Source organism: Dermacentor albipictus, chromosome 10 (genome assembly GCF_038994185.2).
Source record: "Dermacentor albipictus isolate Rhodes 1998 colony chromosome 10, USDA_Dalb.pri_finalv2, whole genome shotgun sequence".
Taxonomy (NCBI): Eukaryota; Metazoa; Arthropoda; class Arachnida; order Ixodida; family Ixodidae; genus Dermacentor; species Dermacentor albipictus.
The window spans coordinates 51,666,822-51,692,535 of NC_091830.1; the positions used below are offsets into that span (position 1 = coordinate 51,666,822).

Below are 25,714 nucleotides of genomic sequence, written 5' to 3' on the forward strand. Positions count from 1 at the left end.
TCAATTTCTTCTTCTTAACCCCTGGCGCTGCCCCCAGCCTTGGATCTTTCACAGCATTCCCAGCATAGGAATGCGTGCGTGCTTGCCGAGACCTCTGAATATGACTGAATTGTGCGAACTGAAATAAAGACACCAAATGCACATTTAGTTTTCTTTCTCATCTCTTTTCATACATGTGTAAAAAAAAAGGGTGAATGTGTTTATTGGCATATGGAACTTCGACATCTAGAAACCAGCGCGCACCTCCAATGGCAAGGAACGCTCGTATACATACAGAACCTCTCGTGTGGCTGCTATCAAACGTTCCACACGCACACAACAAATTCCATTCGACACATTACGCAAACACACACGCATGCATGCATGCAAAAAAAGGGACACCTTGCATGCATCAAAAAAGGAAAAATCATTCTCGTGAAACCACACAAACAGTCCACCCCTAAAGCACAAAATAAATGGAACACGTTTGTAAAAAATACCTAACAAAAAACAAACACGATGTGACACCACCCTTGGTCATCAACAGTCGCCAGCAACTCAAGTGTGTGAACAACGGTGAAAACTACAACTACACAAGGCAACCAAAGCGCAACTTAACACCCGTTCGTGGTGCAACAAGTGCAACTTGTCACAGAGACACGCTGGTGCAGGGCACACCGCAGCAGAACAAAATGTCGACGGCTGAGAATCTCACAGGCATGGACCTGTGCGAGAAAATCGGCTCACAATGACCAGTCCATCGCAATTTGTGGAAATGCTATGCCCGCGCGCTTCCCATTTACTGAAAACTCATTTTTCAGCTGGCATCTTCCTCACAGGGGATTTCTCTAGCCAGAACAGACTTAACACAGGCTCTAAGAGTAGCGAGCTTTAAACGCCCGTGTGCCTTCTCTAAATTCTTTTCCGTATAATGCCTTCAAAAAAAAGAAAAACACTACAAATGCCCACACAATCAGACAACCCTGCAGGTAGTGTAATTCACTGACATCGCACATTAATTCACTTGCAAGCTTGTTGCTCCTTATGGAGAAAATTCAAATCAGAAAGTAGTTTTATTGAGCAAACCAATTCTGAAGTCAAAGGAAAATCACAAGTGAAATGAGTCTTCTGGCAATGCAGAAGACACCCGCCGTCGCATATAGAAATCGTCTTCGCAGCAACAGCCTAGCAAAACAATGACCATAGAAAGGAAAGATGGATACCGCCACTGTCTAGCGACCTGCAACTGAAGTTTCTTTGAATGCAAAACAGAATATGCATCTGTTACTTAGTACATACTGCAGACTACAGCAGGTAAGGCATCATCATATTAAAGATATAACAATAATCAATGCAATGAATGAACAGATACACCATAGCAAAAATGCAATTATCAATGCACTTGAATGGTACAATTATTGTCAATTATCTTATTAACAATACATTAAAGTGGTACCATATATCTTCCTCTGCCTACAGTAAAACTTTATATCTTGCTGTTCCTATCTTTCCTTCCTTCATTCTTAGTTTTGTCACTGTTACTGCAAAGACATTTCTCTATATGTGAAGATGTTGTGTTGCGGGAACTCAAAACTCAATCAAGGAGGGTTACCAGAAAACACACTTCACCCACTGTATGTTCATGTGTGTAATTTTGCACAATGAGAGGTATGTGCCTATGCAAACTATGTCATGATGCCCACAAGAGGCAATGTTAAACGGTCGAAATGCAAGACATTTCAATTGCAGTCCATTCCACAGCAAACAAGAACATGCCTGTGAGAATTCTCGCGAGACAAACTACAAAAGCTGAAACAGCAAACATGCCTGCCGCACAGGGCCTTTTGTTGCCCAGCAGAGAGTACAAAAAGAAGTTGCACGCAGAAACATGGCTGCCGCTGGATATGGCTGCTACTCAGTGCCAAATAGTGTGCACTATGTAATAATTACAAGAATAATAATATTAGTGATGTACAGTCATTACCATAATAGCAGACACAAGCAAATAATTTACACTTCAACAGGCAATTCTCACAAGAATTGAGAATACAAAGAGAAAAAAAGAAATGGCTAGAAAAGCAAAAACAAATAAACACAAGAATACTAAACTGCACTGGCAACCATGTTAGAAATGAGCTGTACACTGTTATGAGACCTTCAAAAACATACAGACCCAACTTTTTAAGGCCGACAGCCTATTTGCTTTATACAAAAAGAAAATGTCATATTTTTCTCTTGCTGCATATGCCATGGAAACCTGCAAATGCACCACTTGGCACAATGTCTTCTAGACTAAAACAAACCAGGATAGAAAAGTATACACCACAAAAGCCACAGCGTAGAAAAACAAAAGCCAATGGAACCTGCATGCAAGCCCAGGTGAAGCTTAAAAAGCCCCAAGATGGCAACAGAAGCAAATAATGTGCCTTCTATTGACGTGGAGAGCATCCACTACATTTCAGAAGCAGAAGCGAGATGGTGGTGTTTGAAAACGTCCTGAAACAAAATTGCTTGAGAAATAAATAGAGAAAAGATAGAACAATAACACCGTTGGCATAGTTAGCAGATAGGTTCGTGCGACACCAGGTCTCACAGTGTTTATGACCATTTTATTCTCCACATCGTGCCCTGGCAATTGCATAAATTATGTACATGTTCCCAGAACTAAAACGCACTGATGCAGACATGAGACTTGGCAGTAGGCTGGATATGAGCGAACTTTCATTGTGCTACATTGCACAACGCTGAACTAAAAGCTCTCCTTCCCAAAGTTTCAATAGAGGACAATGTCGGGCTCCTAGGATGAACAGGAGTGAAAAATAGAAGGCAAGCCATGTTCATAGAATGACAAGAAAAACATTGGTCCCAGTCAAACAGAAACAAGTTTTCTCGAAAGTAAACATCATTAGCAGCAACTGCCCCATCCCATTAGGAACACATGCTTCTGTACGGTTCTAACGTTAATACTGAACTTTTTGGAACGAAGAAGACAGCCTATTTGTTCCCATAAACCTAAAGAGAAAAAAGAAAACAGGCCATTTCAATAATAAACCACAGCAAACAAATTCCGACACAAAGCAACTCTCAAACGCTCATCAAGCAGCCAAAAAACACAACACAAAAAGGGATCTGGTCAAACAAACAGCTAGGCAAACGCTCCATACTTGATGCAACGTTTTGCCAGGTGGTGAAACAATCGCTTATGGCATATGTCTAACAAATGGCAGTGAATGGCTACCTATACACACTTCTTTTACTCCCTTTCAGAACACGCCACTCTGAAGGCATTTCAAACATATCCCCCCCTTAACACTCATACTAAACCTACACATATCAGACCAACGTTCACATGCAACTTAACATTAAGAGAGATCCAAAAGCAGCCACCGTGATGGTACTAAACGTCGTCTGCCCGGTTTTCGAGATCATTCCACTGCTTGCACTTTAGGTGGCGAGCACACAAAAACACAACTTCCAGCATGGAGAAAACCAACTTGCACTTTGTGAAAGATTATCAGTACACTTGGACCACTCAACTGAACAATGACGAAAAATTGTAGCAGTGTTTGAAAAGATTTTCATTTGCTAATGCAGCTGTGTATAACAACTTCTCTGCTTCTCCTGATCCATTGGTAATCGTTATAAATTTTAAAATTTACTTCAGATTGGTTAGTAGGTGAATTGCCATCCATGCAAGCTAGGAGCAATATGAGCACGTCACCAACCTGTTTTAATCATCAGAAAGTAGCCGAAATGGTCAACTGCCCTTCCGTGAATACCTTAGTAAAGTGAGCAACTTCGCGCTGAAAAGTAATAAAGCACACTGCTGTTAACTGTTCCAAGTTTTAGTAAAAGCAAGCAGGCATGGTTCCTACACTTGACAAGTACCCTCGCCATAATGGCTCGCTGCCATGATGCAAACATAACCAAAAACTGAAACAAAAAAAGAATCTACTGTTTTGACTAACTTACAGTGGCACCTCGACCTGAATGTAAGTCAGGGTGAGACTCGAGCCAGTTGAAACTCAAACAGCCCCTGATTTGGCATCATTGTGATGTAAACATCATCAAAATTGAGCTCTCCTGTTTGCAAATTCTCAGCACGTGTGTCAAACAATCAACAAGAAAAAAAAAAGCACGGAGCCAAAACAAAAATGCCAGTCTATATCGACGCAAGCTTTGCAAGTCGTGCCGACACCACTCTTTGCTCACTGCAACACTACACTAGCTGCAATATGACTAGGACTACAAACAAACCCAATGAATTCAAACTGACAAACCAGTGCATAATATGCTTTTAGAATGGCAAGGTCACCTAAAGGAGAAAGCAAACACGGAACACAGCAACCAGCACATACCCTACAAGTCCCATGCCACCCAACCACCAGCACATTTCCTCGCAAAAGCATTTGTGCAGGCAAATGTGCAGCAATCTGCGTGCACACATCTTCAAACACCCACATGCTCTTCGTTTTGAACCCTTGACCAGCCAGACAACACATGTGAATAAAGAATTGGTACCCACAGAAAGCAAGCATGCACAAGACTCGAATGTGACAAGATGAAGCTGCCAGCAATAGGGTGCAAATCAAGTTGAGCAGAAGACAACAAGAAGCGAGACAACCACTGTCATGGGAGCTTATCTGCAGTGTGATAGGGGATGTCATTCCGTAAGCCACATTCTAAATTACTCTTTAGGCTACATCGTAGCGCAGACAACGAAACAACCAATTCAACTACGCTGGACTTTACACGAGCATTGCGAATGCAATGGACAGTCCCATTGACACATGTCAGTATGTCCCGGAAACTATACAACTGCAAAAGCGTAACAGTCCCAACAAGGATGGGACACAGAACATTACATCAAATAATGATGGATACCGTTTAAAATTTTGACCCCCTTAAACACAAATCACCACCACGAAGCATCCTTAGACAGTGCCGTCAACCTCATGTTGACTGAATTTTGCAAGGAAATGACTTCTTTCTAGGATTAAGGAAGCAAGTAGCAGCACAATCAGACTCGCACAACAGCAAATAAAAGCATTACTCATTCCCGGCATCTCGCAGGTCACAAGGCCAGTGACAACCACAACACACAAGACAAGGTTTCGACAATATGTACCTTTAAAACTACCAGCCATTACAATATGGTTTTGGTTACGATTCCAAAACTGCGGCATCAAAGGCTTCACTTGCATGGTACCGGCATTCTCATACAGAGAAAACTGCAACAGGAATGATAAGATACAACAGTGTTCCTAAAATAAGAGCCAATGCACTCATAATCGTACATGAACCAATATACCCCAATTTCAAAAAAAAAGAATACGAGAACACCAGGGCTCTGTTCACTTGTGCACAACCATTGTGCATAAAGTCCAGCTCAAACCATTGGCAGGCCGAACTTCGGGCAGCCCGTCAAGAGTTAGAAATGCTGCCGAGTGCCAGAAATCCATTAACCAAGTGATGCTCAGGAGATATACACACACACAAATGTAACAGCCCTCAATGCCAGCAAGCTCACTCGCTCGTTTACAGTACGAAAGCATGCAATAAAGATACGGTGATGTAGTTACGGCTGACCAACACTCTTCACAGCAAACTAGAAGTTTGGATGAACAGCAAACTCGAAGGAATCGCCTCCACCTTATGCACGCTGAATGCGGCGCTACGCCACCATCGTGCGCTCGGTTCTGCATCCGGTTGCTGCTAGACACGCTAGCCGCCATGCTAACAAGCCTCGTATATATATATTTTTTCTCTTACGTGGTATATATATCTCTTATAAACAGCTTCTTTAAAAACAAAATTTTTTTTTTTCACTCTCTTTACAATGGCAGTGTTGAACATGTTGGCTGGTAGAGTGGGAGACTTGGTCTGGGAGATCGAAGATATACACTGGGGGATTATAAGCTGGTTCTGGGCTTTATACAACAGTGAGGTGCCTCACTTCCCTCAACCTTTTCCTTCCGTCAAAGCTCGCTGCCACCAGGACCATATCATTTGGTGGCTTCTCTCTATCGTTATCCAGTCTCCCTTTATCTAATCAGAAGACTTCGTTCCATTTTGAGGACACGCCTCCGTATTTTCATAATTAAATATTAGGCACTTATCCCCAACAAAGTACAATGCAGCAAATTATATGTCATTTAGCACGGATTCTAGCCAACATGTTTTTGAAGCAATTGAATCCAGGCATGAACGTGCATTGCAATGTGATGCAAGTATTTTTTTTTTTACAAGAACGTCCACATTGGGCTAAGTAACGTGTTTAGCGATTAGGAAAGCACTACACTTAATTACTAAACAGGCTGATGGCAGTGAAGCACCTAATTAGATGTCTGCAAAAGGACATTAATATTTCCACTACAAGGGAAATTTGGGGTTGTAAATAGGTGTGGTTTACCAATATACATGTGTGAAATATTAGGCCTCATTACAAGCTCTGCTATGAAAGTTGATATATATATATAATATATATATATACTCCTCAGTATATTACAGTGTAAATGTCTGTATAGCACTGCATCACATGCCACTATCTCTGGTAACTCCATCTAAGACTGTTCTCAAGGACCACAATGGCTGCATATAATGCAGCAGCCGTCCGCTCTGCTGCAACACGCTACACAAAGAAACGCTCGCAGGCCAGGTTAAGGTTTACGCTAAGCCGTACCGCAACATGCCAGATGTAGTGCGAGGACAGGCATTACATGCAGCAAGTGGAATAAATAAGACTGTGTCGATGTTGGCTACGCTGATGGCTGCCACATATAATTATGCGCAAATGTGATTACGACGGCTGCACAAAATGAACGGGATGACTCATGTACATTTACAAAATCACGACACGAAAGAACGTCGTCATGCGGCACATCCGAAGGTGATGAGACAAGTCACGGCACGGCAGTCGCTTGCTAAACTACCTGAAACACGACGCTGCAGCCTCCTGTCAACTGTGACGCGTCGGCACAGGGCCGCCGTTGGCTCTCAACGACAATGAAACTTGCACTCTGTAGCATTAGCTCTTTTCCCAAACCCTTTTCAGTTCTTTTCATTTCAATTTAGAGATTCAAGTTCCAAAGCTAAGGTGGTAGTAGCTAGGAGCCGCAACAACTGCAAGAGATGCAAAGACAACTGCTACTGTTGGAAGCGCCAATAAAACCTTTAGAAATCCTAATTCGCGAAACTGAACTCCTCCTTATACAGAACACTGTTTGACACCTGCACACCTGCCATCACAAGGTCAGTACAAGTCCACCGCCTACCACTGCTGTCTTTCATGAAAATATCAATGCCGAAGCACCCAGCTGCACCCATCATACCCAGTGCTCTCCTTGAAGTTATCCCCTGTATTTTGCAAAAACAAGAAAGCTCCTCAAGTTTCTCAACTTGCTTGCCACGCGAGTTGAGCCCCTGCCAGCAAATAACTGATTTTACTATCTGAATGACAAGATCTTTAACCTATATGCTCTCAAAAATTAAGCTTAATGCTCATTTTCAATTTTGTTTGCAACGAAAGCCGCAATATACGTCTGAACTCAAAAACGCGGTAACATTCTCCTTGCCCTATCTGGAGCAGCATACTTTGATACAAGCTGTCGAGAAACTTTAAGGCTGCAGCTTCAAAGGGCTTCATATAAGTATGTTTTGATTCTACGGGGAACTACCTCGGGTTGCTTTTGCCAATCTCAAACACAAGCTTCAAAAAGCAAACAATGCTTAAAAGAATTCTATGCACAGCTAATTTGCTAGAGGCCTCAGTCATATCATTTACTATGATGGGTGCATCAAGGTCTTGGAAAAGGATCACCTCAAGTCCATCTGCCATTCAGAGATAGTGACACAAAAGGCACATGGTCCCAGATAAAGTGCATTGCACCTAGATACCTTTTGTATAGAAAAAAAAAATCTGCCAAGAAACAATTGCATCCCATTTGTTATCAGGCAGAGGAAAGGTTGCTGAGAGAACTGTAAAGCAGCAATTCTACCAAAAGTGAGAGGGCCACATACAAGCAGGAAGCTTCACGAAATTGTGCAACGTAATAACATCAACAAAAAACTTGACAAAGTATCTCCATCGAGACACATCTGAGCTTGCAGCCTCTAAGGAGAGCAATAAAATCCGATACACATTTACATTTTGCAAGACTTTGCAGTAAGCAGTCGGAGCTTATTCTTCAGGAATATTTTATCAACATTCCTGCCACAAGATAGTCAAATTAGACTCGCAAAAGGCACTAAGACCACAACTATGCAGAATTAAGGTGACACAAATATATTGTGATGAAGTTAGACAGAAAATCCAATAAGACTTGTATGGGCTGTGTTTGTTCGGCACAAAATGACTTAAATCAATAACAAATAAGTTTCTAGCGAAGATATCAATCTCATTTGCCATGGTTTTACAGTTCCTTCGCAATGGCTGGCTCTTCAGCTAGTTATAGCCCATATTTCGTTCTATGTGCCACACACTCGCTGTGGCAACTACACAAAACGAATGCAATCACAATAGCTCAACTGTTCCTGCCCACGCCTGAACAGTGGTCGCTCTGCATAACACGAACCCTGGCAGTGTTTGCTGAATCCACAGGAAAAGAAAGTTCCAAAGAGAAATCCAAAAGAATCCAAAGAAAAAGAAAGAAAGAGCCTACCCCAGCAGAAGGTAATGTGAAAACCTGGATCATTTGCATACCATTTATCAACCAGTCAGGGCACACACTACCAGGCATTTCAGGGAATGCTTAAAGCATTTCTGAAGGAAACCCTAGACATGTCGATTCAATGTATATTATTAAATTAGACCATAATGTATCGTACTGAAATTACTGGAAAGACTGCTGCTAAAGTTTATGCAGAATGCCAGTACAGGGCTTGATCCAGCATAGCAATGATGGCCAGTACATCAATTTGTAAAAACTTCCATGTTCTATGTTCAAACAAGCTTCAGGATTTTGTTTAACTGGTACTGACAACTGAAGTTTGCTGTATGGAAATTATTAGCCTCATTTGCCTTTTGTTCAGAACTGTGAAAATAAAAAGATCTCCCTAAAATACTTAAGACAGTGACACACGGCAAATGTTAATCCTGAAAGCCATCCAGATCCTGCGGCAAGTTATCTTTCCGCCCACTTTCATTTACGTTTACCGTATTATTTCTACATTTCATTTAAACATAATTAGGTTTCCCTGTCTGTCACTTCACACAGTTGTGAATAATAAAAATTTGCATTTGCTGAAAAAAGCATTTGCTGAAATACCTGGTGTGTGCACTTGACAAGGGCATTTAGGTTAAACGATTACGCTTCTGTGATGGTTCCTCAGAAATGTCCTAAAATACTATTATAAGTAGAAGCAAGCTATGAAGGTTGCTTGGCCTCTTTTATTCAACCACATTCTGCGATCATTTGCGCCTTTGAAAAAAGAAATCTGCTTGCACTCTTGTAATTTAATGTTTTCCATATTATTCATGTGAATTTGACACGGAGGAGTGTATCTTTCATACAGACTGTAAGGAAACCAAATAGACTTATGAGAATAAAGACAGATCATTCTCAGTAGGTCTATCGTTTGACTACACTTTAAAAGAAGTAAATACCGTTTGCGGCTTACCTTGCCCCCAAACAATCATTGTCCCAGCAATAAGCCCAGCAATAAACTAAGACGTAGCCCAAACGCTAAATCCTTCCGATTTCACGGAAAGACTGAAGTGTGCAATCTGTCTTTACAGCCAGAATGATCCCCCTTGCATTCATTACTGTTCACGCAACGCATGAAGCAAGTAGCAAGTCCAGTGCACACCTCCTATGCTCCTTTGCAGGAAGGAGTCAATGCATGAGAGAGTCTTCTGCATATGTAAAATGAAACTCTTCTCGGGGCTACTTTGCAGACAGCCCGACAATTGCATACACACACATAGAAACTCAGAGCACTAATTATGTCACTGAGGGTTGCTTGCATAAATGTAAATGGGAAATATGGCAGTAGGTCAGCATTTGTAATCCCAGCACTGTTGCAGTGTGGTTTCATTATTGCAAGAAAAGAAAAAGAAGCCTACATTTTGCCTGAACTTACATGAGCAATACAAGAAGCACGAAGCGACACCAATCAAGCTTGGTTTACAGAGAAATGAAGGCTCACTGAGAAGACCTGGCCACTGCAACAAGAAGCATGTCTGCTGACTGGAGAGAAGCTAGAACCCTAACCTTCATTTGTATGCTTCATACTACCGGAGAATTCTGCTGATAAGCTCCTTGCTAATACATTTTGCTAGTTATAACATCTCTCAAGTTCAGTCCCTATGACACTGACACTGCTGCATGTGCTCAAAATGTTAACTTGTTTTCCCAGCTACTAAATTCTATTCCTCTGATCTGGACTGGGTGCGGCTCCAGGAATGCTTTTGACCGCCTGCTGAACTAATACTAGAAACAAAAAGATACTTGTGTTTGCGCAAATACAATAGTGCACATAAGAGGTAATTTCATAACTTGTAATCTGCCGCAACCAGAACCTATCAGCCATCAAGGTTTTGTGCCTTCTAAGAAATAAGGAATCCAAAGCACTTGCTGGGGATTGCATAGAGCTGGCATTATATTTCTACCACTCAGCAAGACATGCTATTGCAGAGAAGCCTAAGTGCAAATGAGGATGTGTCATAAAAAAGAAAAAAAACATAACAAATGTTCCACCTTCAATGTAACTGAACACCCTGAATCAAGAACTCTCAAATGCTTCAACTAAGGCCTCAGCAAAATTTAGTACAAGAAAGAACAGAAGAGTCAGCATCAAGACAGGTTCTGATGCGTTGTATGCACTTTACGTTGCAACTGCAAAAAAAAAAAAGAACTACCATTTCGAGTTGGAAACATCCAAAAGCAGAAACCCAATGATGAAACACGATTTCACATGACTACAATCCCACAGCTACATTTTCGCCCAAGGTCACGGACAAGACAAAGAGGGATGAGTGAAATAGAGGAAAATAATAAGACCGTAGCACAATGCTTTGACAACTAACATCTGCATAGTGTTGGCTACTTTAAACTTCCACCAGTGCCTCTCCTTCATGGGCAGTGACCGTCATGAGCCGTTGATCCATCCGCTGACCAAAGACCACCGTCCTTGGACCAGTGACGACTCGCTGTAAGTTTCGTTTCCCGTTCAGAATTGGCAGGTTACCCACTTGGTCTTGTCCACGATGGATTGTGGTGCGGTCTACACGATGCCATCTTGTCCCGCACTCAAACGATGCTGAAGCTAACAGCACACCGAAGATAAGGAAAACCACTGTCTTTCACTGACTAAACTGTCAAAATGAGGCAGATAAGGACTTAGCATTTGCACCACTAAGGGGCACACCGCTCCCCTCCCCCACACGCGGCCTGATGGCAAGAGTTCTAGCCTCAGTCACAGCCACAGCCATATCTGAAGCCGTATCTGCAGTCATGGAGCCGCCAGCGCAGTCGTTGAAGGCAGTGGAGAGTCTGTTGCCTGGCACTTGGTGATGACAGTGCAGCAGTGGCAGATGCGCAAAATGAAAGCTCACAAAATAAATTATGCTCCCGACGGTGATGCAGTCTGTGTCCACATATGCGTGCTGCACTTGTTGATGAAGCAGCCGTTGACGATGAATGGCATTGTTGGAAAAAAGCATGGCAGTGTTGCATCATCACGACCCTGAGATGAGTGACTTTGCCATCACCATCACTTCCGCTTGCGTCGGCGGCTTCCCGACAACCCCTGACATGGCGTCGGCAGATCCTTGGGCCACAGGTTTAGCGTGTGCAGGTCGTCGGCAGACAGCGATGACAGGGCGACCACCTTTTCGGTGCTCTGGTTCTCCGGCTCCCAGCTGTCAGGCAGGCTGCAAGCAAAACATTTTTGTAACTAACAGCACTAAAAAAGGTGAGGAAAACAATGCTAATAGCTTGACGTGCAGGCAACCTTTCATGCTGGCAATTGCTCTGTTCCAGCACCACTTATCACATTTATTTGAATATAAGGCAAAATTTTTTTCTAGAATCTTTAGTCTCGAGGTCACCCCCTGCCTTATACGAGAGACTGATACATTCAGTACCCGTTTAAAAATGGTGGCAATGCCACACTTCTGATGACACTGCTTTCAGATGGTAGTGCAAATTATAGGAACTATAATATCAGTGTCGCACAGTGCATTTTCCACTGTGATCACGCCTGATCAAGATCAAATTTCTCAACCACGGTTGGCTACCTTCCACAACTTGTGCAATTGAGCTGATTGCAATTGAGAAATTCGATCCCCGTCGGACTCGACGCAGATCAAGAATACACCGTGTGACACCCGTGTAATCAACTTTGACAGGTATGGCAGTGTAGGCCATCACATCAACTCAAAGCGAATGCTGTTGATCATCACAGTTGTCAACGAGTCATAGAAAGAATGAAGTGCCGCCTCATTCCGAAGTTGTAGAGCATGACAGAAAGTGACATTTGCTAAGGCATGTTTATTTTACTAAGTTCTTTTCCTGTGTTAGATTAGGAGTGAACCAAATATTCCGAGTTGCTTACAATCTCTGACCGATTTCTTGGACAAAGAAATAAGACTACTGGTGATGACTGGTTAGCAGAGGGCACAATAGATAAGCTCCATGCTACCCTTCAACTGCTGAAGCATGGCGGTTTCGAAAAACAAACCAATTTCAGAACTATGTCTTTAGCTCGTGGTAGTTTTCCTTCATTACCATCAATTTGCACTAATTTTTCAACTGTATGGTTCCTAAATCCAGACAGGAGTAATCACGTAGCAATAAGGCAAAATATCTTCAGGGTGTCTACCAAGTTGACATTTCCAAATTTCCCGAGTTTCCCAGGTTTTCCCTGAGTGCCTTTGCAGTATTCCCTGAGTGACACAGAACTTTGTTTTATGACAAGACGGGCTCCCTACATCATGTCACCCAATGCTGTCACTCTCTAGTAAGCATGTTAAAAAAGAAAAAAAAAACTTAATCCAGTTTGAATAGTAAAAGGTAGTGTTTATTTTATTCAAAAAGAAAACAGAAGGGAGGGTTTATGTAAAATGCACAGCGAACAAAATAACTTCGAAAGAAATAGTAAAACCCATTCAAATCGAGTTGAACATTTTCAAATACAAATAAGAAAGAGATGCACACAGAATATTTTCGAATATGAGCTATTTCTATCAACCGATATCAAGCTAATTGGTTTGAGGCCTGAACTTTATCACAAGCGAGATTCTCTCGTAACAGCTGGTAAGTCAACCTCAACTGTCCTGACATACTCTCAGCCCGCGCACAACACTTCAGCGTTGCATTTCACTGTCTTAAAGAGCTTTCTTTTGTGCTTGGGTGAGGGACTCCTGCATCTCGGCATCGGCCAACACGTTGCTTTTAGAGTGCACGCTCCTTCAAAAAATCGGCGGCATGCTTCCTTTTCCGTTCATTTCTCAATGTGTTCGTCCTTTGTCTTATTGTTCTCCTGCGGCTGCGCTTTTGCCACATGGACTACTTGACGCATCCTCTTGGACAGTTGTACAGTCAGCATCCGATTTTTTCGGACTCCCTAGGGACCGCAAAAATGTCCGAAAAAAATGAATGCATGTCTTTTACAGCCCTTAAGGGCTCAAATCGCCACAGGCATGTCCGAAAAACCTCTGAAGGCCTGCCAGTACACTTATTAGGTATATCGGTACTCGTACTGTGACAGGAGATGGCGGGTGCACGCGTGCATAATTAAGGAATACATACCGTGTCCCGTGACAGTTGCCCCTTCCCACACCTGTTATGCGTCACAACGTAACATAGCTGTGATGAGGCAAAGCTGACTTTCGGGAACCGGCATTATGCAACGCACAGTGCTTTCCGAACTTCGAAGCCAACCGCGATGACCACAAAGGCGGCGTCGGTGCCATTGCTGACAGCGGCAAATTTTTTCAATAAAAAACACAGCACAGAACGGCAAGAAGCTTAATACCGAACCTCGATGCAGGTAGGCCTAGTGTTGCCGCGGTGAAGGCTACGGCTGCCAGCGGATCTGCGTGCGAGTGTGCCGGTTCGAGGCGGCGAGGTTATCAAAATGGCGGAGATTGTAACTTTTATTAATGACGTTTCGGACCTGCGGTCACGGCAAAAAGTCCGGAAAATCGGACGGCGAAGGGTTCTTGTGTCTGAAATTTCAGACGTTCTTATACATTGACCCTATGGGGGTACGTAGTGGTGCCGCAAAGCCGTCCGTCCGGAAAGTCGCTTGTTGACTGTACTCTGGCAACTCCTCCAGCCAACGACACGGCGTCACAGACCAATCGTTACGATTCCTCTCTGTTACTCGAGCCAGCATTACCGCGAATTTCGTTCCCTTTCAATAAAATTACAGCTAATTTTCCCTGATGGAAGCACAAATTCCCAGAGTTTTTTTAGGCTACTCAAAATCCCTGAGAATTCCCGCGGTTTTCCCGGTTGGTGGACACCCTGATCTCATATGACTTGACCGCCACAATGGTGCCTTCCATGCAACTGAATGCTGTTTTACAGAAAATGCTGAAAATAAAAGTTGTTAAAGAGCAGCACGAGGGTGCAACGCTGGAAGTGTTAACTACTGTTTGATGAAATGTGAAAACTATTTTGAAGGCTTTCATGGGGAATTCAGGAAACCATTCCATGGCGGGCAGATGTGCCGCACACCAGAGACACCCACTTGGCTGCCATCATGCAAAATTATTTTTACTTAATTGTGTTTTCTTAGTCTCTCACTCATTTGGTGCAAAAAAAGTTAAATGTCAGTTAAACCACTCCCCCCCCCCCCCCCCACAAAAAAATATGTACTATAAGATACCTGCAATTTAAGCCCCCATAAACTTTCTTATACATTTCAAGTAGGACACTACTGTCAAGATCATTAGAGCAAATAGAATGAATGACTGTGCTTGCAAAGAAAACTTAAGTCAAACTTGCAGCCAAGTGAACACTTGGACATAAGAGTCTCATCATCATAACTTTAAAAAGATGCTAAAGAAAAACACCAAATTAGTTCACACGCATGCATTGTCCTTGTAAAACATTATTTCACTTTCTAAGAGAGAAAAAAAAAACATTTTCGTTATTGGCAGAAAAAGGTTGGGGATCGAGACTCACTTTACAACTTTCATGCTCAAACCAAGGCAATAATGACGTCAACATGACATCACCGGCTTGATTGCACTTTTGCTTATTGTGGCCCTTTGTGGGCAAGAAAGTATTATGGAATTATCCAGGTCGAGTCTTTCTGTATTATCAAATGCAACGCAAACATTCTTGTAGTGTTGCACTCGATAATACAGACATTTCTTAACATTTAATAATAGAACGCCAGCAGGCATTTTGCCCCTCCTGGTGGCAGTTGGCAGCCAGCTCTCTCCCTCTTCTCTGTGTTTGTTCTTTGTGTACAAAAAAAGGAAAAATAAAAAAAAGACAGCTTTCTTTATAACTGTCTAGTTAAGAGCAGACACCTGTGGAACGCTCCCTCAAGATGAGCCCAAATAAGCACATGTTGTCAGAAATTTGTTGACATGCAAAAACGTCGACATCTCTAAAAAAAACTTCACTCACTTCAGTTCAACACTTTACAAATTACAGTTCCATACATTTTCGAGAGCTGGTCCACTCTCCAACCAACACACACAAACACACAAAATGGGACAGCGAAAGCTTCAGCATTACGGCTGCTTACAAAGGTACAAAACAACGGATGCTAGGCTTGTGCTGAGCAATGGTGTAAACTTTTACGTTGCCCAATCTGCTCACGTAAAAGAATGCACCAGTTGAGGGTGTCTTGAAATTAGATCATGTGAAAAGGCTTGCGAAGGCCAATATGGCCTTATATATTTATACTCATCAACAAGCAGGAAAATGTGAAAGGCCAAACACACAAAAAGAAAGAAAAGAAACAAGTGGTTTTACGTGCGACTAAATGACAACGATGATCAATTCTTTGAAAATCGCAAGAGTGGAACAAGCTCTGCAGAAGGAGGCAACTCTCATCCCCTAACATTGCACTACGACTGGGCGAAAATTATTTCCTTTCATCAACTGATGATCATGAGCAGAACTGGTCATATATTTTGCTAACGCAGACAAACATCGATATAACGAACATGAATGAGATATAGGGAATTTTCTCAACAGCGTTAATGTGGAACGAATATGAGCTACACAACAAAGGTATTTCTGTGTCTATACAACTTCGTTATAATGGGGTTCAATGGTACGATACACCCAAGTTATTATATGTAGTTCATGCCTGCTTGCTGTTACAGAATTCCTAGGGAACCACTCAACAGTAAAGTGCAAGACTTCAGCAAGAAAGGCTTGTCTATAAATGGACATCAACTCACATGTGCTCAGGAACCCAGTGAAGAAGCACCTTCACTTTTCCGGTATTTTCTTTCCTTCTCGCCATCACCTGCAAAACGCGAGAAGCAGAGCCAATGTGCAATCAAGAAATAATAATGGCATTTGTGCAATCTTCATTTTTGGTTATGTGCTGATGCTGCACAATGCAATGCTGTATGTTATGCTGTATGTGAATTTAATTCTGAAAAAGCAACATATAGGCTTTCACATCGCCTCCTGTGTGATTACATGGGATTATTCGATGCAGGGGTTATGGGCCACATTCCTCTTTCTTCTAATAGAAGAAAATCAACTCGCACTTTTATATGGGAATGTAATTACCGTATTTACCCAATTCTAATGCACCTCTGAATTTAACGTGCACACAATTTTCACAACCTCAATGTAAGACAATAAAGGTGCCCCTGAGAGTAACATGCTGCCGATTCATAAAACATATATATATATGTATATATATATGTACATATATATATATACAATCTGACACAGTTCTTGGCTGTGCGCAGATAGCAAGCTACGCACAGCGCTATAAATGCTGACAGCCGATTATGCAAATGCATCTGTTGCTGAATCACACACAATCTCATGCAAGCGATAGTATCTCTGAAAGTTATTGGCTGAAGGATACCACTCTAGATCATAGTACAACACAAAATGAACCCACCACAACCTTTACAAAAACATGCTCAGTCGCCATTTTGTGATAGCAATGATGCTGCACCTGACGGCTCTGACAGTAGGCTGTTACCAATGCCGCGAACACAACTTTGGTTTCATATTCAATTGTAACATGCAGGCAATTTTCGCGGTAAACTGCCTTCGAAGTACCATCTAGGTGAAAAATTTGAGCGGCAATGAGCCAGCAATTTAGCAGGGATTTAGGGTGCTCCTAAATTTATACGATACTCAGCAGATGATCGAGAAAACCTTTGCACGGTCAGTAGCAGTCACTCTTCCTACATGAGGAAGCCTTCCATTTGGTGAGTGAACCATGCCAGCATATCAGCGCGAGAAGGAAAAGCAAGGCCAGAGCCATGAAAGATGATGATAATTAATTATTGGCATCCCTTTAGAAACGGGGCCGTGACAAATAGTCATCTAGCCTGCTTGAGCTAATCATGTATGCTATACATGCGCATCATTCTAGCATTTCGCCTACAACTCCTTATCCTTTCTTCTCTTCCGCAAAACTTCTCTATCTACCTTGTACTGCTACCTATGCCCGTAACGGATCCGCCCCTATCAATCTCTTCCCTGCTTTCTTTTTTCTACCAATACTGTAAACGTCTCTTACTTGTCTCCACTGCTGACCAGTTAATCCTTCCATCTGCTTTGAATCCGAGTGCTTCTGGAAAAGTGGTCATTAACTAAGGGTCCCACTGGGTGAATACCTTCGCATTCCATTAAGACGTGCATTGTTGTCCTGGATTTGCTGCAGCAGATACATGCCTCATCCTGTTGTGAATGCAGTCAATGACCAATTTTCCGCACGCCCAATTTTTTCAACATGCCCAATATTTCAGACGCCTTTCCGGCGCAGCCACGAACCCCATAGAGTCGACTTTATAAGAATGTCTAGAATTTTGGACGCAAAAAACTTTCGTCTGATTTTCCGGACTTTTTGCCATGACCGCAGCTATGAAAAGGCATCAATCGAAGCCAACACAACCGCCATATTGATTATCTCGCCACTTCGAACCAGCATTCTCGCACGCAGATCCGTTGGTAGCTGTAGCCACCACAGTGGCAACGCTGGACCTAGCTACTTTGATGCTTGCTACCAAGCTTCCTGTTGTTCCGCGCAGTGTTGTTGACTGAAACAGTTCGCTGCTGTTTGAAATGGCATCGGCTCCGCCTTCGTGATCCCTGCCAATGGCTTCGATGGTCAGAAAGCACGACGTGTTGCATAATGCCGGTTCTCGAAAGTCAGCTTCGCCTCAATAGAATGTTGTTACGTGGCGAAGCACGTAAAAAGTTGGAAGGGTCAGTTGTCACGGGACAGGGTCAGCTTCGCCTCAATAAAACGTTGTTACGTGGCGAAGCACACTAAAAGTCGGAAGGGTCAGTTGTCACGGGACAGGGTACGTCTCCCTTAATTATGCATGCCTGCACCAGCCGTCTCCTATCACAGTATAGCACGAGCACCGATATGCCCAATAAGTGTACTGGCTGGCCTTTAGAGCTGCTTTGGGTGAGCCTGTGGAGATCTGAGCCCTTGGGGGGAGTAAAAGGGGTGTGCTCATTTTTCTGGACTGCTCGATTTTTCTGGCATTTCGTGGCCTATAGGGAGTCCGAAAAAAATGGATGTTGACTGTATTTGCTCCGGTATGCTTTCGTCCTCAGGCAGCCAGCTCGGGCCTCAAATAACAACGGCAGTGCCAATAGTGTTATCGTACAAATTTTCCTTTCTGATTTATTTCGCTGGCAACGCAGAAAGTGCTAGAGGTGCCAGCGCCACCTGGGCAAAATCCCAGGAATCGTCGGGGAAATCGGGGACTTGTTTCCCAGTGAGCAGCGCACAGGAAAGCATGCCACTGCTTGAACCTTCCTTTCCAGTGTGCAGGCAAACACCGGCCTCTCCGTGGTAGTCCCCAAGGGTACCATCTGCTAGCGATCTAAGTCTGCATGCTTTGCACAGCTATAAATGTTTTTGAATATGCTGTGGCAGCAGTGAGCCACAGCATTACAGTTGCATGTCCTACCAGTCTACTACGTCTGAAGAAAGTGCACTTTCAAGCTGTTTCAACGTACAAGAAGTCTTTTTTTTATGTTTTCAAATAAAAGCCATGTGCCACACGTCTCAAGTGAAATATGTAATTTTTCGTAAAGTTAATGATGACAATGGCTTGTAAAATTGTGATGAGCTGCAGAGAAATAGCGTGGAACATCTGTTGCGGAGCAATACATCAGCTTACCATTGCCTTTCTTACCAGCGTGTATTTCCGTGGGCAACACCAGACACTTTCCAGGGTCTCTATTTGAAACTGGGCCTGGTCGAAGTGTTACCAGCAACTGTCTTAGATGCTTTTTGAGTGCACACTGTCCTCTCTCATTTCCTTGAGCACAGACTCTAACGTCGTTGTCGAGCAGGCCTGCGAGTAGCTGCGGTGTGCAGCATCTTTACCTCATAGGCTACATTTGGATGGCCTAAAGGCAACCGAAAAATATTTCACGAGTACAGAACTCGAGAAGAAAGCTAAATGCCCTCGCTACCTCATGAATCAGCCTGGAATGTAGGTTAGCAATGTGTTGGCCATACGAGCAAGCATCCTCTGCATTTTTTGATCCCGTGATAAATAAGTTATTGCAACAAAATTCCCCTGTTCTAACTGAAACAGGCGGTAAACTAAGATCCGTTCTAACAAGCAACAGGTCGCAGACTATAAAACTCAAAAAATAAATAACAGATAGAAGAAACAAGGCGAAGAAAAGTCGTCTGGCACATGTCATGTAGAAACCATTATTGTGCAAGAGAGTCCTTTCTCTTGTTCTTTGAACATAGTGGAGCGAGCACTGACCGTTGCATGGAAGGTGACCGTGGACCCATTCCAGGAGTGGGGCTCTGCAGGTGATTGTGGGGCGCTGACCTCAGTCAGCCGGTGCCTCAGCTCCTCCATCACACCGGCGTCGAAGAAATCAGGATGTTTTACTGCGGCGAAAATGAATCCAAGCTTAAGTTACTGTACAATAAACAGATGCTCAGTGAAGAGCACAATTACTGCCCAAGTGCATAAAACGAATTGGACACTGCGCAAATGTAACACTTGTCGGTGGCATGATGCCTAAAGGCCACTCTGGCGGCATTTTTTTCTTTCTTCGTTGTAGAGAGTGACTCATTAGGGAGGTTTAGCATGCCCATGAACGCGTTAGTATTTGTGGAATACCAAGTTACCAGAGAGGTAAGTGGGAGTGGTGGCACTACCTGGTAACCCATAGTTTAGCAATAAAGACACAACCATTTTTTTTTTTTCAAGGAGGGCAGCCTAACAGAATAGTAAAAAGAAAGCCAGACACAGAGCTACTATTGCAGTAACCAACCATATTGACTTAGTGGCTGGAGCAAAGTGTTGACAGTGACTTTCAGTGATCATTAACATGCAGCCTTTTCAAAACATTTTTTCAACTAGAACGCCCAGATAACTCAACGACTTGCCTAGTGCGTTGTGGTTAGACAAAACAACACAATATGTCCGATCCAGCATTGCTACTGCTGTCAATCCATAGCTACGGTGACCCTGTATTCTTTGAAGGTTAATACGTGTATGCACGTGTTAGAACTCTGAATTAGCACAAATGAGCAAGGCAGAACTTCGTTTTATTCTTCGTTATTTTTCACACTCTAGGGACAGGCAATGACTGCCGCATCGCTAATTCCAGTATATTTTTGCACACTCAAAATGCCAAGAATACAACCAGGTAAAGTTTTCATGTATTCTCCATTAGGTTTTTAATAATCGTCTAGTTAAGAAACCTTGCCGCAGTTTATGGCATCACAAAGAGCTGATGCAATAGCTTTCTAATAGATGTGGGTAAATATTAAGGTTGAATATGAACCGAATAATATTATGGGGTTTTACGTGCCAAAACCACTTTCTGATTATGAGGTACATCATAGTGTAGGACTCCGGAAATTTCAACCACTTGGGGTTCTTTAACGTGCACTTAAATCTAAGCACACGGGTGTTTTCGCATTTCGCCCCCATCCAAATGCGGCCGCCGTGGCCGGGATATGATCCCGCGACCTCGTGCTCGGCAGCCCAACACCATAGCCACTGAGCAACCACGGTGGGTTTGAACCGAATACTAATAGTGAGAATCAAATACTGAATAGTCAAATACAGATGCACATATCTACAGCAGAAATATTTATTTTGGCATAATTAGGTACCGTGCCTCTATTTGCTGTAGTGCAAAAATGACAGCTAGTAATAATCAAGAATAAAGTATAAGTTTCATAGACAAGATCAACATAATTAGAGCTTGGTTGCAAGCAGGCTTTTCAAGAATGAATGGCTGCTTATGACTACATTTCCAAAAATGTTGCACAAATGGATACCGAGAAAATATCAGGAGTTGTGGGGAAAGAAAGCTTCTTAGCAGCATGAATGCTGTGAACACAATAAAGCCAAAGGCATTAAATTACAGACTGCGAACAAAAATCATGGTTGTCGTGGAAGCTTTTGCCACGAAGTCAGGACAATGGTTGTATCACCTTTTCTTTTTTTTTTAATCTGCATTGCTTTGAAAATTTTTGTCGTTTCACTTTTGATAACTTGCAATACTTTGTTTAGCAGAAAGATAGCAGCAGCAAAACACTGGCTAGTTTCCAGTGTACGAAAATACTGAATATTTTCTTATCGAATATGAATATAAATAGTTAGTGTGCAATATTCGATTTGTATTCGAAACTTCGAACACATGGCCACCCTTACTGTCTCATGGTGTTGCCCCAACTTTAACTGTTACGCCATATCTGAAATGTAATCTACAACAGTTTGCTGCTAACTTACTCAGAAAAGAATAAACTTGAGCATACCACCAGAAACCCCATAGGAGTGACTTCTTCTTCCGCTATTCTTTAGTAAACATTATTGTATCTATTTCAATCATGACATAAGCTTCCACTCTCCGCAAAGCTTTTTCATCAATGCTGCTCCAAGCGTTTGTCCTAATTTACATAGCTTAATACATTTCTTTGTGGATATGTTTAATAGTCTCAGGCATGCTCACATGACCAGCGACGTGGTGATACTACAGACAATTTATAGAAGTATTTCACAGCCACCTGCTAGACTTCTAGTTTGTTGCTTTGGGCTCACCATGATAGGTGTCATATGGTAAAACACAAAGAAGGATTGTGCTGCTATCACCCAAGTTATATTCTGAAGTGACGGATGACCTGCACATTCCATATAATGCACCGCCCATGTATTGCCTGGTGCATCAGGACATGATCCAGTTATAGCCATGACAACCGCAAATCTGGCGCGGTATACATTTATTACCGCTAGCCCACTACTGCCCTCTGTGCTTTCAACCAGAAATACACAGACAAAAAGACTAGGGAAAAAAAATGTAAACATCGACGTCTCGGCAATTCGCACCACCGCCACACCGAGGCGCTACCAGTTGCGCCGCGCTAATAAGACGTCCGCACGCCTTGTTCATCGCTGGCGCGCTCCGATGCCCGATTCGAGGTCAACGAAAGAAGCGGAAGCGAGCGGCGGCGCTATACGCTAATTGCGTGCAGGATGTCTAATAATGCGCTTTTATCGGGTAAGGCTTCTCCAGTTCCAAGGCACAACAAAACAATTTACGCTACGGTACGCGTCCTTTCAAAACGTATAACTCCAAGCAACTTGCAAAACCACCTGCAAAGACCGCTACGTGCCAAGATGGACACAGGACGTTCGAGACGCCGAACGCGCGCAAGGGAGGTGACAAAACGAAGCGAGACGTTAAGCAAAATGGTCGGGCGTGCCCCCTCTCCCCGCTGCACGCAACTGTCGACGCGGAACTGTCAGCAGCTGGAGCCCTCGTCTCCCCGACTTCCCGTTTATTCTCTGTCGTCCCCGTTCCCCCTTCACCCATTTCCTCTCACCTCTTTTCTTTTCTTCCTTTCGCTCGTTTACTTTTTCCCGTGGTCGCCATGGCAACGGGCCCTCCAGAACGTAGCCTCTCGGCAGACCCGTCGCACTTCGCAGGCTCTGCCCTTTCCTTCTTTCTTTCTTTCTTTCTTTCTTACAGCCCGAGCAGGGACTTCGCAAACGCAGTTAAGCCGCTCGTATTCGGTTCCTCCTTCCTCTATCTTCGTGTTCCCAAAGTGCGCTTTGGACGCCTTGAGAAATGAAGGACAAACAAGCAGAAGGAAAGATACCGCAAAGCGCTGTAATTAGGCCCGATTTGCTTCTCTCTGCGCGGTTCTTCCGGCGATGTACAGAGAGTGCTCGCCGGACTCGATCCAACTGTCATTGGCAGGCCGCTACCAGACGAGCGCGTTTCGAATGAACCGTCGCCTCCCCTTTTGAACCGCTCCGGAGCTAAGCCAGGGAGAAGGAATCTCGCGAGCCCATCGATCTGAATCCGCGATCGTCATTCGGAGTTCCAGCCCCTCGGTGCTCCTCGCGGGGCGCTACGCTTCCCCACTCGACCCAGTCGGTGTTACAGTGTTACAACGTAACAGTGTTACAATGACGTCTCCACGCCATCGGCCGTTCCGCAAGGTTCAGGCTTCGTTGTGGAACGGGTTCTTCGCATTTCTCCGTACTCGACGGGAAAATACAGCGCAGGCATATAGTGCCGGATACCTTCTACGTGAATATGGAACTGTTTTACTGCGACGGCACGTTTCACGCATAGGTTGGCAACGTTACGAAACGCTGGGAGACCTCTTATTGCTCGCTTTCTCGACCAAAAAGCATACATAATATATATATATATATATATATATATATATATATATATATATATATATATATATATATGTATAGCGTGACATGTATCATATGAAAGAAATGAATTCGTAGAGTGCGTCATGTAATTCGGTGTAACGTTAAGTTTCTTGTTCTGATGACGGGAAATATTATATACTCGCTACATTGAAGGCCTCCGTAGATCTGAACTATTTTACTGCAAAACGAGAACGGCAATACGTTCGTTTCTGCGACCAGTGGTCACGGCGTGCCGATTGCGTTCGCGAACGCCACATACTAGGTCACGTACTAGAATCGCAGAGGTGCACAAATATCGCGTAGTTACATAACAGACACATAACAGTTACAGACATAACATTAACGTCTACAAGTTGTAGTTGCAATACACGAAGTAGTTATTCGGTAGAAAGCATCGCAGATTTTTAAAAAAAAATCAGCCGCAGTGCTAAGGGCACAGAGTTGAAGCTTCTACGAACGCGCTGTTACTTGCGGAGCTGTACAGACACGGCAGACACCACGGCGCGATGAATTTTGCCGTGTCCGTTCCTCCGTTCCGTTACGCCATCGCCGAGTCGTCGGCTCCATCAGGCTACTTGCTTACCACCTATGGTTCCTCCATGGGTGATAAGCAAGTGGAGGAAGGAAATTTTCCTTCCTCCATGTTATCACCCCCAACAGCATTTTCCGATCGTCGCGCGCATGTGTGATTTGCAAGAATCACATCTGGGGACTTTTTCTGGAGAGTTTTTGCGAGAACTAGGGACTTTTCCTTTCGGGGTAGAGGAGGTACTCTTGCTTCTAATGTGCATTTGCTTAGGATTAAGGAAGTGCGGCGCGCTTTGCTCCCCCGTGTAAGCACCGCTTATAGACTTCCGTCCAAACGGGATTTACGACGACCGCTACAGCGTCCGTAATGACGAAGCCGCGCCATTTTACCGTCGGTGGTTTGGCCGTGTCACTGTGCACACGGCACACGTAGCCTAAGGATGGCCGCTTCGCAGTGAACCTTCGGCGCTCTGCCAGTTCCACGGTCATTGGAGGCCTGAGGAGTACACGTGATACGCGGGAATGCTCTACGCATGCGCCGCCCAGCCTCGAACAAAAACTCAACGACAACCTGCGAATGAACATTTTACAACAACAAAATTCGCAGTAACAACGTGCCACTACTCAATCGTCTGCGGCTGCTAAAGCATCGACCCATTGTGCGGCTTGGCTAGGGACAAACGGGACAAAGCGCAGTCCTCGACCGTGGCGCTGCAGTACCTGGGGAAAGGCAGATTCCAAGAAGCGATAGTCCTCAGGTGTCGCTCTCGCAATTCACGCATGCGCACGACGTTCGGGCAAATATGACAAAGGAGGTCTCCACTTCCTTTCCCCACTCCGTGGGGCGAAGACATTGCCTCCACCCCTCTCCCACTGCTCCTGGCATCCGAGGTCGCGCCCGTTACGATACTCTTGCCGCCTTCTCTTTCTCGCCAACATACCCTTCCCATGCGTAGGGTAGCAAATTATTAGTTACGTTCCCCTCTCTCTCCCTCTGGAAGCCGGACGCGCTAAACTCTTAAGCTGAAGCTCCCTGTAAACATGATCGCTTGAAAACTGGCAACGATAAGCGCAATAAACAACGCCACAAGGACGTCTGAAGCCACATGCACAAAGCTTAGGCACAATAGACACAATCCACGTGCCATGTGCCCAAAATTCCCCTGCTAGCGGAACTGTAGCAGCGCCAATTTTCTCCAGTGATCCTAGCAGGTAACTGGCGAAAACGGCAGTGCGCATGCGCAGAAACCGAGCTCCAGCTACTACGGCTCCTTTGCACTTTTTGATTTTTGCGTTCTCAACATACGCCCGGTCCATAGCGTGGTCCAACTGTGAGTCCCAAAACGTCCTTATAGCGTACTTGAA

The 25,714-nt window shown here is 43.8% G+C and overlaps 1 protein-coding gene across 2 annotated transcripts in view; it reads right to left on the bottom strand.

Annotated features, from left to right (window-relative positions):
* Nucleotides 1–143: 143 nt before the first annotated feature.
* jing (AE binding protein 2 jing) overlaps nucleotides 144–25,714 on the bottom strand; it is a 177,947-nt gene continuing 152,376 nt past the window's right edge. For both annotated transcript variants that reach the window (XM_065439358.2, XM_065439359.2), the window contains exons 6-8: nucleotides 19,889–20,019; nucleotides 16,352–16,419; nucleotides 144–11,851 (exon numbers count right to left, since the gene is read on the bottom strand). In XM_065439358.2, the coding sequence (XP_065295430.1) occupies nucleotides 11,692–11,851; nucleotides 16,352–16,419; nucleotides 19,889–20,019 (359 nt within the window). In that variant the 3' untranslated portion in view covers nucleotides 144–11,691. The remainder of the gene's footprint in view (nucleotides 11,852–16,351; nucleotides 16,420–19,888; nucleotides 20,020–25,714) is intronic.